The sequence below is a fragment of the Chrysochloris asiatica genome, unplaced genomic scaffold, assembly GCF_000296735.1.
Source record: "Chrysochloris asiatica unplaced genomic scaffold, ChrAsi1.0 scaffold00097, whole genome shotgun sequence".
Lineage (NCBI taxonomy): Eukaryota > Metazoa > Chordata > Mammalia > Afrosoricida > Chrysochloridae > Chrysochloris > Chrysochloris asiatica.
Genome location: NW_006408615.1, coordinates 5,289,968 through 5,309,780, shown reverse-complemented (window position 1 = coordinate 5,309,780; position 19,813 = coordinate 5,289,968). Strand labels below are relative to the sequence as shown.

At 54.2% G+C, this 19,813-nt stretch overlaps 1 protein-coding gene across 1 annotated transcript in view; it reads right to left on the bottom strand.

Moving 5' to 3' along the window:
• WNT7B (wingless-type MMTV integration site family, member 7B) overlaps window positions 1-18,733 on the bottom strand; it is a 52,072-nt gene extending 33,339 nt beyond the window's left edge. Inside the window, exon 1 of the mRNA XM_006866832.1 lies at window positions 18,538-18,733. Within this exon, the coding sequence (XP_006866894.1) occupies window positions 18,538-18,620 (83 nt within the window). The 5' untranslated portion in view covers window positions 18,621-18,733. The remainder of the gene's footprint in view (window positions 1-18,537) is intronic.
• Window positions 18,734-19,813: the final 1,080 nt, after the last annotated feature.

Below are 19,813 nucleotides of genomic sequence, written 5' to 3'. Positions count from 1 at the left end.
AGGACATGCCACTTCACACCCATAGGACATGCCACTTCACACCCACAGGACATGCCACTTCACACCCATAGGACATGCCACTTCACACCCGCAGGACATGCCACTTCACACCCATAGGACATGCCACTTCACACCCACAGGACATGCCACTTCACACCCATAGGGTGGCCATCATCCCCAAACAAAAAAGGTGAAAAAAAAACAAGTGTTGGCCAGAGTGTGGAGACATTGGAACCCTTGTCCATTACTAGTGACAATGTACATAGTGGGGCTGCTATGGGACATTCTGCTGGTCCCCCCGCAAAAAAAAAAAAAAAAAATTAAACATAGAATTAACATACAAGAGGGTTTCAATCATGTTTCTGGAAAATTCCATTCGCTCTTAATTTCATTTTACAGGAACATTTTGAAGCCCCCTGATATGACTCAACAATCCCACTCAAAAGAATCGAAAACAAGTGTTCAACCCAAAACCTTGTACACAAATGCTCACTGCAGTATTATTCACAATAGCCCAAACGATGGAACCAATCCAAGTGTCCATCAACAGACGGATGAATAAACAAAAGTTTAGTCTGACCATACAATGGACTATTACTCAGCCAAATAAAGGAATAAAGTATTGCTACATGCCACACTGGGGATGAACCTTGAAAATATGACACTGAGAAAGAGAGGGGGGGGAAAAAAAGTCCAAAAATACCACATAGTGGATGATTCTGCTTATATAAAATGTCCAGAACAGATGAACCAAGAGAGACAGAAATACCTTCCTGATTGTCATGGGCTTGGAGGATGGGGTGAGGGAGACTGGTTGCTAAGAGGTATCAGGATTCCTTGCAGTGATGAGAAAGTTCTGGAACTAGATACTAGTGGAGGGTGTACAAATCATGAATGCACTAAATACCATTTTAAATGGGTGTAATGTACATTATATATATATATTTCCCACAATTTGCTAAAAAATGGAATCCTGTTTTACACAAGACTTCTATACCCCAGGAACAAATCCAGGTACAAGGGGACAAGAAACAGCCCACTTTGGCTCTGTTCTATGGAAATCTGGGTGGTGGGGGCTGGCGGGGAGTTGGGGTTCTAGAGCCCCCTGTCACTGTCTTTGTGACAATGACATCCCCAGGGCACAGGTTGGATGGATAATTCAGACATCATTCCAAAATTGTCTCCTTTAGCCGATGAGATTCTAACCAACAACAATACCACTGCCCCCATTCTGGGACCCTCCTCACCCTCACCTCGAAAGCTTTGCTGTACCCATTTCACAGGTGCAGATGCTAGAGTTCAGAGAGGACAGGGGGCCTGCCCAGGGCCACCCAACTTGCCTGGAGTCTGAGACTATATCCACTTCCTCAGGTCACCACAATTTAGGTCCTTTTCTTACTCAGACCCTTCAGTCATCACCCCTTCATGCCAGGCTAAGGGACAACTTCCGTTGTCGGAAGATGTTGGCAAGACCTTAGGCAAGTTTCTTAACCTCTGTTTCCTCATCTGTTAAATGGAGGTGATAATGACCCTACTATTTGCCAGCTGTTAGAAAGAGCACAGAAAGGAGGGCACCAGAATTCTAGGACTGGCTGTGGTGAGTGATGTGCAACATTATTAACCCTTGAGGCCTGAGGATGGAAGACCTGTTGTTTCTGTGGTTGGGTGCCTTCAAGTTGATTCTGACTCATAGTCACACTACATGAGAGAGGATTACTGCCCCAAAGGGTTTCCTAGACTGCCACCTTTATAGGACTTAATCACCAAGTCTTTCTCCTGGAGAGTTGCTGGTGGGTTTGAACCTCTGACCTTTTGGTTAGCAGCTGCGTGCTTGGCCATTTCCCTTTCAGGGCTCCTCGGCAAACTCACTACTGACCCTCATTTGACCCAGGGAATCTCTGAGCCCCTGAGTACAGCCCACAACTGTTCCATGGGCTGGAGTCACTTGCTCATTATGGGCAATTCCATAACCCACCTGTCTACCACCCATGATTTCATCCACAAATCCAAATCAGTAATTTTACCCCCGTGTCCATACATCCAAAAAAAAAAAGAGTGCTTCTGGCCACCAAAGGACATCCCCACATGTGTTGTTGTTGTTGTTAAGTACATTCGAGTCAGTACTGACTCATAGCGCAACACAGTGAAACCCTGCCAGGTCCTGTATCAACCTCACGATCACTGCTCTTCCTGAGTCCATCGATGCTGCCACTGTGCCAAACCATCTCGTTGGGGGGTCTTCCTCCTTTTCTCTGACCCTCCATTTTACCAAGCATGATGTCCTTCTCCCGTGACTGATCCCTCCTGGTAACATGTCCAAAGTATGAGAGACAAAGTCTAGCCATCTTGGCTTCTAAAGAGCATTCTGGTTGTACTTTCAACAAATAATTATTTGTTTTTCAGTCCGTGGTATCTTTAATATTCTTCTACAAGACCATATCTCAAATCCATCAGTTCTTCTACAGCTTTCCTTATTCACTGTCCAACTTTCACATGCATATGGTGGTGGTGGTGGTGGTTATGTGCTGTGGAGTCAGTTCTGACTCATAGTGACCCTGTACAGGGTTTCTGAGGCTGTAAATCTTTACAGAAGCAGAGAGCCTCATCTTTCTCCCACAGAACAGCTAGTAGTTTTGAACTGCTGACCTTGAGGTTAGCAGTCTAACTTGTAACCACTATGTTACCAGAGCTCCTTCACATGCATGTGAGGTTATTGAAAATACCATGGCTTGGATCAGGCGCACCTTAGTCTTCAAACTGACATTTTTGCTCTTCAACACTTTAAGAGGTCTTGTGTAGTAGATCCCGTACACCCACACGTATACAACACTGCTTCTCGTGATGGCTACAAACTGGAGCAACAGTCCAGGTGTCCATCAATCGAACAAGTGAGTAAATAGTGGGGGCCCAATGAAATCGAACACAGCAAGGAAAAGGAACAAGCTACCTCAAAGCACCAAGTTGGATGGGTCTGAATGAATGAAGTCAGACAAGAAAACACGTGGTTCCGCTCTGGGACCAGCACAACTCATTTTCAAGACTGAGGCCAACACAGTGACTCACTTGGGCAGGAGGTGCTGACCAGGAGAAACAGGGAATAAGCCCGTCAGGGTCAGAATGACCCCCATAACCACCTTAAGCTGAATGGTGGTTATAGGGGTGCATGTTGTGAGGTGCTGTGGTGTCGGTTCCGACTCATATCAACCCTCTGTAGACAGAACAAAACACCAGCCTCACATTCCTCCCTGTCTTTGAGCTCATTATTGCAGCCAGACTCGTGTTAAAACCCATCAAACTCTACGCTGGGAAACTCGACACCTAGCTCCATGGACACAGCATCTTAACAAAAAAGGAAGCTGGGAGAATGTTGGCATTGATATTGTGTTCTTTTAATAGCTATCTATCTAGGCGCTCTGGTAGCGTAGTGGTTACGAGTAGGGCTGCTAACCTCAAGGTCAGCAGATCGAAACTACTAGCTCTTCCGCGGGAGAAAGATGAGGCTTTCTGTTCCCGTAAAGATTTACAGCCTCGGAAACCCTGTACAGGGTTGCTATGAGTCGGAACCAACTCCACGGCACATCACAACAACAACACTATCTATCTATCTATCACTGTGGTGCTGTTGGATCAGCACTAGACTGTGAACCACAAGGCCGGCAGTTCAAACCCACCAGCTGCTCCTTGGAAACCCTACACAGGGTCGCTATGAGTCAGAACCAACTCGACAGCATTCAACAACAACAATCCTGTAGGATATGCACTGGACTGCTAACCTCAAGGTTGGCGTTTCAAACCCATCAGCCATTGCTTGGAAACTCTATACAGGGTCACTATGAGCCGGGACCGACTTAATGACACTTAATCCCAACAATACTAGAGCGAATTGAGTCCTGCCTAGGCAGTGGTTAACGGGTTAGGTCACTAAAGAAAGGTCAGTGTTCTGGATCCAACAGCCACTCCTCAGGAGAAAGAAGTGGCTGTCTGCTTCCACCAAGACGACAGCTTTGAAAGAGTTGTGGGGCAGGGTCGCTATGACTTGGAGTTGATGCAACAGTAGCAGGGAGTTTGGGGTTCATATGGATCAAATGACAACAGCAACTTGAACCAGAGAAAAGAACATAGGTGATAGAGAGTTGGTGAGGAGGGGCACTTAGCAAAGAGGATGAGGATGGTGACCCAACTCCAAGAACGTTCTCAGTGTTGCTGAATTGTCCATGCTGAGATCGTTGAGCTGGTGTCTGCTCTGCCCAACAATAACAGAAACAAAACACATTTTTTAAAAGTAAAATATTAATATGCAAATCCTTACAGAAAAAAAGGTTGGCCAAATAAGACAAGAATAAAATCCCTGAGTGTTCTTAAAAGAATTATATAAATAAAAGAAATCCAATGTCAGCATTGTCAATCAATAGCTCCAGTGGGCTTCTCCTGTCTATTCTGGGCCTGGGTTAGTGTTGACCCCACCCAGCAAGCTCTCCAAGGAGGCCAATGTCCTGCCAAAGGGATGAGTGGAGTGATGGATGGGTGGTTCTGGATAAATGGATGGATGACTAGACAGATGACTGGATGGATGGGTGGATCGATGGCTGACACATGGATAGCTAGATGGATGATAAATGGACAAGTGGATGATGGATGACTAAATGGATGGATGGATGATACATGGATAAATGGAGAGATGACTGAATGGCCAGATGGACAGATGAATGACTGGATGGATGGATGACTGAATGGTTGGATGAATGGGATGAATGACTAGATTGATGGATGGATGATGGATGGATGAATAGATGATAACTACATGGATAAAGGGATGGATGACTGAATGGTTGAATGGATGGATGAATGAATGAATGACTAGGTTGATGGATGGATGACTGAATGATTGGATGGATGAATAAATGAATGAATGAATGAATGACTAGATTGACGGATGGATGATGGATGACTACATGGATAAATGGATGGATGACTGAATGGTTGGATGGATCAATGGAAGAATGACTAGATCAATGGGTGGATGGATAGAAAGTTGGATGACTAGATGGATAAGTGGCTGGGTAAATGACTAGGTTGTTGGGCAGCTGGGTGAATGACTAGATAGATGGAGAGGTGGATGAACTGATAGAAGGATGAACTCCATGCAGAGAAACAAGTCAGACATGATCTGTATGGGGAGAGAACAGAGAAGGCGGTTGAAGACATCCTCCTGTGGGTGTGTGGGCAGGGGTCATCCTGGTATCCCTTCTCACACAAGTCAATAAAAACACCTTTACCCACAATTGACATAAAGTTGAAATTATACCAGTTGGCCATATCTATGCCTGGGATTCAAGTGTTGTGTGCTGGGGTGAAAGGGACAATGGGGCTGAACCCACCTCAGAGTACCTCTGTACCAGAGGAGGACAAGCACTGTACCCCAGAGGAGGACAAGCCTGAGACTTTCTGTCTAAAACGCAGAAGGGAATGGTGTCATCAGCACTCCCACACGGCAGTGACGGAATCACCTTGCAAACCCAGAAGATCCCAGAGCTTCCTGGTTCTGTTCACAGACCTTAAACCATGACCACAGGGTGGCTACGTGTCCCCAGGGTCATCAAAGCTAGGCACCTCCTCTCGGCAACCAGACTCTCCAAACCACAAATTCTCCAGTGGCCCACCACAAACCACACCCACGTACAAAAGTCTCACAATGGCAGTGCCACCTGCCCAGTTGACCCACTCTTCCCTCCCCTATGCTCCTGAGCACCAAAGGTAGCCCACCTCTACCCCTAGGATCCTGGGCTGAAGCAGTAAAGGAATGGCAGTGTTCCATGTGGGAAGATGGTAGAGTCTGGAACTCCCCTGGGCCTTAGTATCCATAACCCCTCCCCCTGGAACCAGGAGCTGGTATGGGGAACAATGGGGAGACCCAAACCTACTCCCGCCCAGCCCCTAGGCAGCATGCCTGGCCTGGGGAAGCTCAGCGTGATGAGAAAGGACTTCCAGTGGGCTGCCCACCCCAACCAAGCAGCACCAGCCTCTGGAAGCCGGGCCACACTCATGGAGTTCCCGGCTGGGCTGCCCGTCCATGCCTGGCAGAGCACTGAGCTTCAAATCCTTACAGCGCCTCTCTGCCTACATCGTGCTATACATATCTGTGGTCTCTGGCCCAGCTGTGCCTGGTTCCCCACGCCCCCTACTTTCCAGTCCCCCAAGTATCATCACAAATCTTGTACCGGACCCTTTGGGTTTTTCTTAAAGGCGTTTGAGGCAGGGTCTGTCTACCTTCACTAGCTGTGCACACTCCGGGCTGGGAACTCCAACTTTGCACAAGCCTTGGATGCGAGTATCCGAGGCATAGGCATGCCCCCATACCAGCTCCAGAGACACCCCAGCACCCCCAAGAGATGGGGACAGGCTGACTCAGCCTAGGACAGACCCCTGGCCTCCTTCCAGGTCGCTCGGCTGCCCACGCTCTTGCCTAGGGTGCTCTATAGTCCTTCCTTCTCGGTCCTCCTCCGGCAAAATATTTGAAGAATGTTCTAATTATCTGTGATCGGCCAGGGAGGCGGGCCTGGGTCCACTCGTCCAGGAAGTAACTCTGCAAATAGCCTAGAGGGCAGCTCCTAGCCCCCACGCACCCCCACCCCCACCCCAGCACCAAGGCTGCCAGCGTATCCTGGAGGTGAGCATGGGTTGCGCTCAGTACCTTCCAGCCACAGATGGGTCCAAGGAAGCTCTCCTCTGGTACCGGACTGAGCAAGGTCCTGTGGGGCACAATTTGGAGCAGCAGCTAATGGTGGCCTCAGTCTTCCTGCCCCTCAAATGGGAAGAAAGTCTTCCAAGGCTGGGACTACTCAGCAGATGCGCCCAGCCCCAAGTCACTGCGATTGCAGATTACTCAAAGCTCCCGCTGCCCCATCACACAGCTGACCCCAGTGGCCACTGTTCTGGACTCAGAGATGGCCCAAGAGGACATGCCTTGTGTCAGAGCTTGGCACCCAGCAGGTGCCTATTGGTCAAATAGGAGATGGAATGGGATTTAAAGGCTGAGAGCTTGACACAGTCTGTAGAAAGCTCGGATGGCAGGTAGAGGGCTCAGGTCATCAGTCCACCGCCCCACTCCAGTTCTCCCAACCCTCCATCTCCTATCTGCCTGTCCCCAGACCTCTGCAAGCCACCCCAAGGCTTGTTTCCTCATATACATAAGGCACAGTCAGCCCACCTTTGGGAAAAGGGCCCCTCCCTCTGCTCACCTGGATGAGAAGAACCAAGGCTCAGGTGGGACCCTATGGGAACAGGTGTGAGCAGAGACAAGTCCATCACAGCCCACCTCGGCTATCTGGTCCACCCCTCACCTGCCCCTATACAGCCCCAAACTCCACCCTCCCGAGTGCTGGCCCTCCCACCCTGCCTCACTTCACTCCAGATTGCTCTTCTGAGGAGTCCTGCCCAGTCCCACTTTACAGATGAGGAGACTGAGGCTGCATGACCTGCCCCCCAGCTCCAACTGGGAGACACAGAGGGAGCTGTGTGAGCAGAAGGGAGGTGTGTGTCCAGGAGGAGGTCCAAAGAAAGCCGAGGCCTGGAGGCAGGAAGGGGTTGGAGAGATGGACACCCAGGGCACAGTCTGAAAATGAGGCTGCCCGCCTCCCCTTCTCTCCTGGCTCTGGCCGCAGACTCCTATCTACAGAGTGAGGGGAGACAGACAAGCTGTGTTCCAGTTCTAACTGGTCAATGACACCTCCTGGCCACTCTGAACCTCAGTTTCCCCAAGAGTGGGATCTCCACAGGCCATGCGAGGGCTAGCCCTACACCATGGGTCCTTTTGCTTTGATCTTTCCAGCTCGATGCTCTGCACCCAGCTGCCTGCATGTTCCCGGGGAAGAGAGCAGAGTGTCCACTGACTCCCTGGAGCTCCCGGCGGGCAGCCACCCTCCCGCCTTCTCCACATAGCTGGCATTCCTGCCTGGCACCTTGGGACCCCACCCTGGAGAGAAAGCAGGCAGTGGGTTGTGAGTCCAGGGCAGGGCTGAGGCTGCTGGAGGTGCGCGAGGGGAGCCGGGGGTCGTCTGTACTCCCACCGGTCCTCAATGTTCATAGCAGAGGGGGCTCCAGGAGTTGCAACATCTATGAGATCAGAACTAATCCCAGTCATAGTGACCCCAAAACCTCAGAACGCTGAATTTTGGTCCCAAGAAATGACCGGACCTGCACTTCTGTCTCCAAGGGTCCCTTCCCTACAACACCCAAGCAAGACTCAGGCCCAACATCTGGCATTCTTCTCCAGAAAGTCTGCCCTGACCTCTCCTCTGTGCTCCCCGCTTCTTCCCCTGCCTGGCAAGGTTCCGTCTGTGCCAGACTCTGAGGAGGCAGTTGGGGGGCGGAGGCAAGGTTGGACAGTATCCACCCTGTCAGATCCAGACCTCCACCAGGTGACCATGGGCACTGTGGTGGGCCTTATCCCTAAGTACAAGTCCACCTTCATCGTATCTTCTTACGGGGACCCTACCACTCACTGATAGCCAACTAGTACCTGCAGGGATGAAACACCCCTTAGCCTTGGCTTTGGCCCCAACACTCCGGATCTATGCAACGCGGGGGTGTCCTGCAGGCCTGGGTGGGAGGTCAGCTTGGCCAGGATGCCAACCCAAAACCTCAGGACAGATGGACAGGCAGACAGATGGATGGAAGGGCGAGTACAACAGGTGGGCAGATGCTTGGCAGGTCCCGTTGGCCCAAGACCAGGCTGGGAATCTGGGTGACTGGTGGCTGGGCAGTGCTTCAGTCTCCCTGGTCACCTGGATAGGGTCTGAATGGAGTACGTGGGCTGTGCACAGTAACCACAGCACCTTGTACAGACTACAGCAGGGCTTGACTGGCCCCAGGTCCAAGTCTCAGGTCACTGTCCCTGAGGATCCCTTCTGGGAACAGAAGGACTTGGGACTCAGCATGGGCAGCTGGGGAGGGGGCCAGTCCCACCAGCCTCTCCCAACCAGTGGCCCTGCCTGTTGCTTTCAAAACTTGACACCCTTTTTGGGCAAACAGCCCCCCCGACCCTCTCTGGGCCCCCTCTTCACATAGTTACTCCACTGCCCACCGTTTCTTAAATATACACGTATTTGGCGCTGAAAGCTATATAGCAAAAAGGTTGCCATGTTAACCATTTTTACATGCACAATTAACATGTACAATTTGGTACACAGTTACTTGTACAATTCTGTGCACAATTGTGCGCACAATTCAGTACACAACTATGTGTACAGTTCAGTGCACAATTACATGTACAGTTCGGTACACAATCTGGTGCACAAATGCATGTACAATTTGGTGCACAATTATGCGTACAACGGTGCATGACTGTGTGTGCAGTTCAGTGCACCGAAAAACTGCGTGCACAATTTGGCTGCCCCTGTTGTGCTGCCATCATTATCCATTTCCAAACGTTTTCCCTTCACAGAACACAGTGCCCCTTGAACAGCACCTCCCTACGGATTCAGCCCACCTGGGAGCTGGCTGGACCCTCCCAACACCCACTCAACTTTCTCTAAATGTGTGTGGTGAATAGACACACCAGGGCATTAGCCAACTCAACATATACAATCCAGTGACATGACTGGCATTCTTCCTGCTGCCCAGCCATTCCCTCTGTTTCTGCATCATCACACCACTGTTGACTGCTCAATGTCCCGTAGCAGTCCTGGTGTGGCGCTGTAGGGTAAAGCACTGAAGCACAAGTTTGGTTTGAATCACAAGGTCCGCAGTTTAAACTCACCAGCCGCTCCGTTTAAACTACAGAGTCACTACGAGACGGAACCAACTCAACAGCAAAACTTTCCATGAGCTCCTTAACCCCAACTTTGGTAAACTAGACCCAACCAACTGCCACTGAGTCCATTCCAACTCAGACGAGAACTGCTGTCTGAGGTAAACCTTGAACGCCACAGGCTGCCTCGTCTTTCTCCTTAGAGCGGCTGGTGGATTCAAACTGCCGACCTTTATGGTTAGCAGCCTTACCCACAGCACCACCAGGACTCCTCCCACACTTGGTCACCGCTAATGATCTTTGGTTTCTATATATGAGAATTGCTTATTTCATATACAGACTCGACAGACGTATTTCACTGGGGATGATGTTTTCCCGCGTCATCCACACTGTGGTATCAGCACTTTCTTTCTTTCTGTGGTAGAATAGTACCCACCTGACTTTTAAAGCATCATGCATTCCCCACTGCCTCCCAGCCTCTGTGGTCACCTTTCGTGCTTGGATGCCTCAAGGGACAGGGGGCTCACTCCATCCCTGGTCCCTGGCTGCAATGAGCACCAGGATTTGGAGAAAGCCCCCTGTCGGCACCTTCAGAATCCCTCCCCCAAAGCTCAGAGGGTGCCAATCTCCCCCTTTCCCTCCTGCCAGCCCACAGCAGGGTCTAATACCATAGATGAGGCTCTGGAAGGAGCAGCAGCTTGTCCCTGGTTACCATTGGCAAAGGAAAACAGGGCCGGGCTCCCCACACTCTGTTGACTCTCTCCTCCAAGCCTGCCCCACTCTCTTTATCCTGCCCTGAGGAGGTCTCCCACCATGAAGGCAGGGAGGGAGCCCAGGGCCAGACCGGAGTGCAAACCCATGCCCCTTGTGTTGGCCCTCTTTACTGTAGCCCTGGCCTCCCTCATATCCCCTAGGTCCACTCCTTGGGGCAGAATTTAGACACTGAGAAGAACTTTCCTGCAGGAGGCGCTTTGAACCTCTGCCATTCCTCACTCGTTAGAAGGAAACTGAGGTGCATGGGGACAAAATGTCCACCCACCACTCTCAGAGCTGCAGCCCGGCCCTGCTCATCACACCTGGCAGCCCCCGGCCCCCTCCCTGAGTGGTGACTAACCACATCCAAGACACTCCCCTGGAGCCCCCCTCCCTAAACTACTGTGTGTGTGGAAAAGGCAGGGCTGAGCCAGACCCAGATGCAGACTCCTGTCCAGTGCTCCTTCCATCTCATCACGCCCAGAGCCGAGGACCATGGGCTAACTGTGTCCCCTCAGGACTCCCATTCAGTGCTCCCACCACCACCCACATGCCCAGAGCAGAGCACCACTGTGTCCCCTCAGGTCTGCTTTGTGGCCTGGGGCTCTGGATGGTTACTCAGGGACCCGGGGGTCCCCTTCATCACACTCCATCCCCAGACAGTGCCACCACCAGAATACCAGTACCTCTGAAACCCAGTGGGACAGAATCACTTCTTCAGCCCACAACAGCAGGCACGCAGGGATGGCCCTGCCCTGGGGCCCGGTGGGGCAAGGGACCGCTGGATGTGTCGGGCAGATGGAATCTGCAGGTTTGGGTGGCTTCTTAGGAGGGCTATCAGCGGTACTTGGAAATGCCCAGTGCGTCCTGCCAGCTGTGAAGTCACTGGGAAGATCTGAACCAAGGGAGCCCCAGCCACCCTACCCCATATGAAATTGCCAAACCTCTCCAGCTATGTTGAATGTTTGCCGAGTTCACCAAGTTCATATTTGTGGGCGATCTCCTCTCAGACCTGAACCCTACCAGGCAAACAGGTCTATAGATTCCACCTCCAGAAACTTTTCTCACCTCAGCCCCGGCCACTCCGGACTTGGCCCTCCTTCTGAGGCTGGTAGCAGGACCAGCTTCCTCCTGGCTCCCTGCCTCCACTACCCCATCTTCCATTCTAACTTCAGGATGAAATAGGGCATCTCTGCAGGGGCCCCCTACCCAATCCACCACTACTGCCCATCCCAAACCTGCCAGTTCCTCTTCACATCTCCAGGCCTCTAACCACCTGCTCCCTCTCTCCAACTCCATCCTTGGGGATTAGAGGCCACCTCCCCTAGGTTGTCCACCCTGGTTGTGGATGCACAAGGCTTTGTGTAAATAAATGACAGAGGGTGGGGACAAGAAGCCAGTCTGCAGCTGGGACCCTGCTCCCAGGAACTTTCTTCCCAGTTACACAATCACACACAGGCAGACATGCACACATACAGACACATGTACACACATATACAAACACACATGGACATCCATACAGACGCACAGACACACACATATCCACACAGAGACATGCACACATATACACACACATGCAGACACATGAATATGTGCGCACACGAACACATGCAAACACATGAACACATGTCCATATATACCTGAATGCATGTGTACACCTGCAGGCATATGAACACATGGAGGCACACACACCTTTACACATACAAACACACAAACACATATACACATAGATACAGATGTGAGTACATGCACATATATGTACATCAGAGTACATGCGCCTATGTGCACGTGCACACACATACACATACATGCACACAAACACATGAACACATGGGTATGCTTATATACACACAGGCACACACATACACATATATACAGGCATCCAGACACATTCACATGCATACACCTATAAACTTGCAGACAGGCACATACACACATATGCATACACTCACAAGAGGCCACTCTCATTCCCTGGCCCCAGAACCCTGCCTGAGTGAGCACAGCTGAGGTGAAGGGGGACCTCAAGTCAGTGAGAAGGACTGGCATCAGGGGGCTGAGGGGGAGCGGGGTCCTGGAAGAGCATCAAGGTCCAGGTGGGAGAAACTGAGTCCCAGAGAAGGGGCAGGAAGCCCTCTGGATTGCCATAGTTCAACTGAGCTAGGACAGGTCCCGGCTTTCCCTGTGTCCTGCATGTACTGATCCCACAGAAGCTATGAGTCACCTCCAGCTTAAAGTTGCCTTTTCTCCCCAGGGTCGGGCCCTCTGCTGGAAAGGGCCAAGATCAAAGGCCTTTGGGCTTCTCCACACCACCAGGACAGCTGCCCCCTGGTCCCCAGAGACCCTGAGAAGGCCTCCCCTGGGGTCCCAGGACTCTGTGTCACAGACACATCTAACCTATGTAATATCATGGCTGCTGTGAGCGGCTCTTGAATCGACCCTGACTCATGACAAGCCCACACCCGATAGAATGAAACACTGCCCAGTCCTGCTCCATCCCAGCGATGAGCTTCAGATCAGACCTCTGTTTTGATCTAGGTTTTCATTGGTTGCTTGTCAGAAATATACAGGCCTCTCTTCCTAGTCTGTCTGGAATTTCCACTGAAGCCTGTTCAGCATCACAGAAACACACAAGCATAGACAGCTGGGTGGTAACGGTGAATGAAGTGCATTGGCTAGGATTCGAACCCACTACTGCCTCATAGAAGGCGAGACTTGGGCCGCTAAGCTCCTGCTGTTGTGGGTTCCAGGCAGCAGATGAGAAAGATGTAGGGGTGAGATGGGGGCAAGAGAATAAGCTCAGTTACCTCCACCGTGCCCACCAACTGCCCTGTGTGACGACTCTTCATCCACGCCCCTCTCTGACAGCCAATGAGGAAGCTCGAAAGCAGACCAGGATGGAATGCCCATGAGAAAAAGCCTATGCAGAAAACAAGCTAAGTCCAATACCAGATAGGGGTACCAAGTTCCTCATCCTCTGCAGGCCTCCAGGGGCAGGTAGGATATTCCAGAGAAAGTCTCATTCAAAAGGAGTTTTCATTTGTGCTAACACCTGGAGCCATGTGGGCCCTGGACCCCTCGGCACCAGGCAGTGGACACTGCATCTGGTACGGATGACAAAGTGAGCTGAGAAGCCACCATGCTCAATCTCTGCCTACCTCACCCTGGGACCTGGCCCACCCCTCTCTGGCTGGGTAGAGGGCCAGACCTCAGAGCCCAGGAAGTCCTCTGGTCTGGGAGGGAGGGGTCCCAGAAAGTGATGGAGAACTGCAGGTGTCAGCTGAGACCACCAGCAGATGCTGACTTGGGCTTTTCCAAAGCTGTTCACTGCACTGCCGGCGGCAGCTGGAGGGACGGCCCAAGTTGAGAGTCTTCACTCTGAGGCCCAGAATCGTGGTCCCCGCTGCTGCAGCCTGAGGCTGGGAGAGGAGTCAGGGACCCCGGGGCCCAAGCCTGGAAGCTCAGCTTCCTCATTAATAGAATGAGTCAGCTGTCAGCACCGAGGATCCAACAGCACAGGCTTTCTCACCCAAGACAGAACCCTTCCCGAGCTTGGATCCCTCCAGGGCTGGGAAACTCACTGCCTGGGCTGGCGTCCATGGGGGCACCCTCTCCACAGGAGCCCCCTCCCCGACGACAGGAGACACTGAAGAGAAGGCGGGGCAGTACACACCTGTGCCCACCCCCACCCGCCGGCCAGCCTGAGTTTTCATTGAGGGGAGGCCCCCAGCCCCGCGCACGCCCGGGAAAGGAGGACAAACGGCGGTTTTGTCTTTGGCCAGCGGGCGGCCGGCACCACACAATGACCCTTTCATCGGGCTCAGGAGCTCCGGGCCAGGGTTTCATCTGACGAGGGAGAACGCCTGGCCTCCTGTCCCCTGGAGGGTGGGGGGTTGCTGAACCCTCTCTGATCCAGACCCAGGGCCACAAAGAATGGCTGCCTCCGGGGAGCCCCATGAAGCCCCTCCAGCTCCCAAGGGAGAGGCCAGGGAGGCCGGGATGGTCACAGGACACACAGAGCCAATTGGGATCTCCCAAGTTGACCCTGAGCTGATGGTGGTTGTGGGTCTCTGCATTCAAGACTACCACCAACCCCACCACCCACTATGCCACCCACTGGGCCTCTCCACTCAGCCCACCAGCTTCCCCAAGCTGGCGAGAGGCTCCCAGCTGTGGGTGGGATGCAGGCATGGAGAAGCAGAAGCCAGTCCATGGTCTCCCCAAAGGAGTCTGGGAATCATGCAAAGGAGGGAAAAGATGGGCATTCTCCCTTTGTGGTAAACTCCTACCTTACCCTAAATGCCCTTCCGATAGGGATCCCACTCCCTGATGGGCCTACAGGGAGATTTCTTCTTAGAGGCAATAATGGAACCAAGTGAGGAGGCCACAGTGTTGGGGGCTAGTCCTGGGTAACCTCAGGGAAGGGCCTGGTCTGTCCACCTCAGTGAGATGCTGTGAGGCTGACCCCCTGTCCACATTCCTCTTTAGTCTGGGCAACTCCTATCCATCCTTCAAAACCCTATCTGGTATCACCTCCTCCAGGAAGTCTTCTACCATTCAAAACTCCCTCTTGAGCAGACATAGCCTCTGGTCTCCTTCTGAGGCCCCTCCTACTAACTAAGGTGATACCATCGCCTGCATGTTTACCTTGAGAGACCCCAGCTCCCCAATTTACAGAGACAATAGATGGAATGATAGGATATGCCCAGGATATAGAGGTGACAATTGGATGACACTAGGGACACACAAGATAGCCTGCCTTTCCCCTGCCCCATTCCACCCCCACTGCAGAGGGTCCAAAGTAATATGTTCCCATATTACTGGGTCTCTGCCATATGCAGATGAATCTTGGGAGGCTCTGCAGCTGGGGTCCCCTGGGGGATCCCAGCACAAACCTCCATAGAACATCACACACTTGTCCGCATGGATGGCATGGGTTGGCCTGATCCTGCAGTGGAGGGCCCTCCACCCCATGTCCTGAGAGGGAGAAGAACCATCGAATCACTGGGGGGGGGGACGGCGAGGCACACAGCAGACACAGATCCTTGGGCTGGTCAGCCTGTCCAGGCCTGAGCCAGTCCTGCCCCCTTCCCCCCCACCTCCCAGACTGATCTGTGGGACTGGGCCTGATTCAGCAAACCCCCCCTGCACCCCCCACCCCCACCCCGGCTGACCAGGTCATACCCACAGGACTCTGGGACTGCGGTTGATACCACCAACAAAGCCACAGCAGCCAAGCCGGGAAGAGGCCCAGCCTCAGCATGGCCCTAGTGGCTAGACCTCCTCCAGCCAGGTGGTCTGTGAGTAAACGGCCTGTCACCCATGACTCACTCTGCTCTCCAGAATAGGCGGGCACCAAGACAGGCTCATACCGGAAGACCTGGGGGTGGCCACTGCCAACCCCACATCTGACTGACAGAGATGGGGACACCCAGTCCGGAAGGGACTTGCTCGGGACAGTGGTCCAGCCTGCCCTGTTTGATGTCTCCAACAGCCCCCGCCCCCCACCTGCTCTCCCCCCTGGATCCTGCCCTGGGCTCCTGCTCCGGTGAGAGGGATGGGCAGGGCTGACCGAGAACGAGCCAGGCTCTAGTCAAGGGCTCAAGGCCCTTCCGGGCCAGCACACCCGTCCAACGCGATCAGTAACTGGGCCCAGGTCTGAGATTCACAGCCAAGACAGGGAGCAGAAAAGTCAGTCCAGATGAAAGCAGGGGAACCAATTATTCACCAAGCGTCTGTGGGCTGAGCAATGGGATGGATGCCTTCTGGAAAGTTCTCTGAAGCTGAAAAAACCCTTCCTGGTCCTGGCATCCTGGGATACCACAGGCCTCACCTCAAAACCCTTCAATGGGGCTGAGGCAGGGCCCCCCTTGGGCGTTCATTTTTCACAATTCTCCCAGCATCCTTGCATGGCTGCAAGGTCTGAGTCTGGACATGGGTCAGAAGCGTAGAATGAGGGTCGTTTCACCATGCCCACTTTCTTTCTCCATCCATGGTCCTTTACATGGTCCCTATCAGCTCATGTCCCCCAGGATCAAGAGTACAAGATACCCAGAACATCACATGTTTGAGTTGGTCCCTGCTCTGGAAAGAGCAGTCCCCAGAGCTTTCTAACCAGGGGACTGAAGGTCAGGCTGGAGCTGGCGCTGGGGAGAGGAGGGTGCTGAAGGCAGGCAGGGGCAAGCGGGGGCAGAGTCGGATTCCCGCCCCCCACAACCCACGCCCGCTCAAGCCCTGGCTCAGGAGCATTTGGGAAAACGGTTGCCTCCGATTTTCTGCCAACACAGCTGGCTGTACACACTGGTGCCAGCAGGAGGGGGCACAGATGGCAGGCTCACAGGCGAGGGCTTGGGGGCTCCTTTATGGAAAGGAAATCTCAGGGTCTATAGAAGTATCCTGGCCTCCACCTAGTCAAGGAAGGAGGGGCTGGGGCCTGTCCAGTCCCACCTGAGCCCCCCTCTCCCACCACCTCTCAGTCTCTTATCCCACTAGACACCCCCCAGGACCCCTGGTTTCCCATCCTAGATGCCTCCCTCACCAACAAGAAACCTCAGCCTGCTCCCAAAATGATTTCTCAAGTAGAAGAGCTACGGATTGTCTGCCAAAGCTTACGATTGAGGTGTTGGGGTTCCGGGAAGGGGGCGGCTTCCGGGTCCCAGAGATTGAGAATCTACAGCCCGTTTTGGTGGGTCCGACTCCAGAGAGGGACACCAAAGAGCCAGGCACTTTCCTGGATTCCCCCATCAGGCGGCCCCACCCCGCCCTTTGCACAGCCTGGGGCTACCGCTCCCCCCCACCCGCCCCAGGCAATGCCTCCGCAGTCGGGGCTGCCCGCCGGGCCTGGAGCGCTCGCCGCTCCCGGACCTTGTAATTATGTCCCACGGCCCGGGAAACCGCGGGCCTCGCAGCATCTGGCTGCGGTTGCGAACTTTTGTTTCAAGATGCGCGACTATTTATAGAAGGAGAACTGGTAGGATAGTAATTTCCTAGGAGCTGGAGGAGAAATTGGCTGCGTCTCTATTAAAACGGGGTAGGGGCGCGGCTATTTATTAGGACTGCGGCCGCGCGGGGAGGGGGTGGTGCGCGGAGCGGGAAGGCGGTGGCTGCCCCCTCTGGCCGCGTTAGGCGACCCCGGACGTGGCCCGCGTGTAAAGGAGGGGGAGGGGGAGGGGAAGGAGGGAAGAGGAGGGAGAGCTGACTCTGAGGTTTAATCAGTAGCATCCAGCTTAAATTCCCCCAAACGGCGGTTCCATAAATCAAACTTCTTTTTAAACCAAAGGCCAGAACATATGAGTCCCATTAGGAATCAGGCGAAGCCACCGCTGCATCGACGCGCCCCTCTGCTCCCTGGGCCAGGCTGGGCCCTGCGGGAGCTGCGAAACCCGGCGCACGCGCGCGTCCAAGCTTCTACCCGCTCCGCGCGCTCCCTCCGTCCGGGTAGATACGCGTCCCGCGAGGCGCGCGCACACTGAGCGCCCCTCGCTTCAGGTGAGGAGTCGCTCCCGCGGGGGTCAGGCCGTTCGTTCGCGCGCCCGGAAGACATAAGAAGTCCCAGCGATCTAGGGGACAGGTCAGGAGCCGTCTGATAGGATTCCGCGTGCACGTGCGTGCCAGTGGGAGCGCAGGCAGCGGGTTGTGTGTGTGAGTCTATCCAGAGCGGAGTCCTGGAGCTGGAGCCCCGTGAGCTAGGTGGGAGGGTCCCCCGCTGTGTTTCAGACTGGGGTGCGCAGGGAATCACCGCGCCGCGCTTTCCCGACCGCGCGCTCAGCCTTGCAGCCTAGTCTACGCGGGCAGTCGGGTGACTCTTAGGCCACTTTTTCCGCAGACACCAGAATCGAGACTCGTCCCTGTCTCAAACAAACGTACATGTAGACCTCCGCGGCTAAGGCCTGCGAAGCGACCCAAAGTCCCCTGGCTCCCGCGCGCGGCAGGCACCCAGCGCCCCGCCCAGGGATCTCGCTGCCTCATTCCGTGCCCCGCCGGCTCCAGCTCGGGAGACCCGGCCCACCCGCCCATCCGCGCGCGCCCAGGGCACTCACAGGTAGCTACCGCTGGAGAGGATGAGAAAGATCTGTGGGCAATAGACGGAGAGGAGCGCGCAGCGCGGCGACAGCAGGAGCATGGTGGGCCCGCGCGCCTGGCGGGGCAGGGCAGGCCCCGCGGGCAGGGCCTGGGCCAGCTGCGGCCGGGGTCTCCGCGGCCCTCCCCTGGCAGGTCCGCGGCGCAGGGCGCTAGGGGCCGCGGCGGGCGGGCCCGGGCGCTGTGATCGCCCGTGCCCCGCCGCCAGGGCCGCGCATCGCGTTGAGGCCGGAGTGCGGATCGGAGGCCAGGCCGGGGGCAGCAGGCACGTCTCGACCGTTGTTTAGCCCTCCGTCCGTCTGTTAGTCCGAGCCGGTTCTGTCGCTCACTCTGGATCTCGTCTTGAAGTCTCCTGAGGTGCGCAGCTGCCATTGGACGGGCCGCCCCTACATCCGCCTCCTCCGCGGGCGGGTTTTTTAAAGGGGAGGCTGACTGGAGCGCGCAGCGGGAGCCGCCCCAGGGGCTTGCCCAAGATATCTTGGCCCGCGCCCCCACCCCCATCTCCTGCGAGCCTAGGAGCTCTGGCGGGCTCTGGAGGGTGCACCTGGGGAAAAACCTCCGGAGGCGTGGGCTCCGGTGCGAGCGCTTCTTCTAAGCTGCGCTCAAACAAGGAGCGCTCCTGTGCGCATGCAGTGTCTGTGTGTGCTTGCGTGTACCTGCAGGAGCGTGGGTGCGTCTTGGAGGGCGCAAATGTGTGCGCGCAGATGGGGTTGCCTAAGTTTCTACTTGCGCCCCCTGGACTTGGTGGGGTGGCCTGTGGACCAGGCCCACCCGGCCCTGCTTGCCTCAGCCCTGTCCTGCTCTGGGCTGTGGCCTGGGGAATCTCAGCAGGACACCTTCTGTGCCCAAAGGCGGCCAATGAGGAGGCAAAGTGGAGAAGTGTTGCTCTCCTGGAGGCCCCAGCCCCTAGCTTCCGCTCACTTAGTTTGTTCTCTTTTGAGGGGTTGGTGGGAATGGATAAGGGAGAGGGGCTGAATTTACTGAGCAATCCTCCCTCATCAGAAATCTAAAAAAAAAAAAAAAAAAAAAAAAAAATTAACAGCCCAAACATACAGGTTTGGAGCCCCACCCCCTTCTATTGTCTGCTCAGCCTGGCTGCATAGGGAAGCCCCCTTCACAGTGCTTGGAGTCATACAGCAGAGGAGAGGGCAGAAGTAGGCGTCTCCTGGCTTCTACTTGTCAGGTGCCATCGAGTCGGAACAGACTCATAGCGACCCCATGCACAGTAGAACGAAA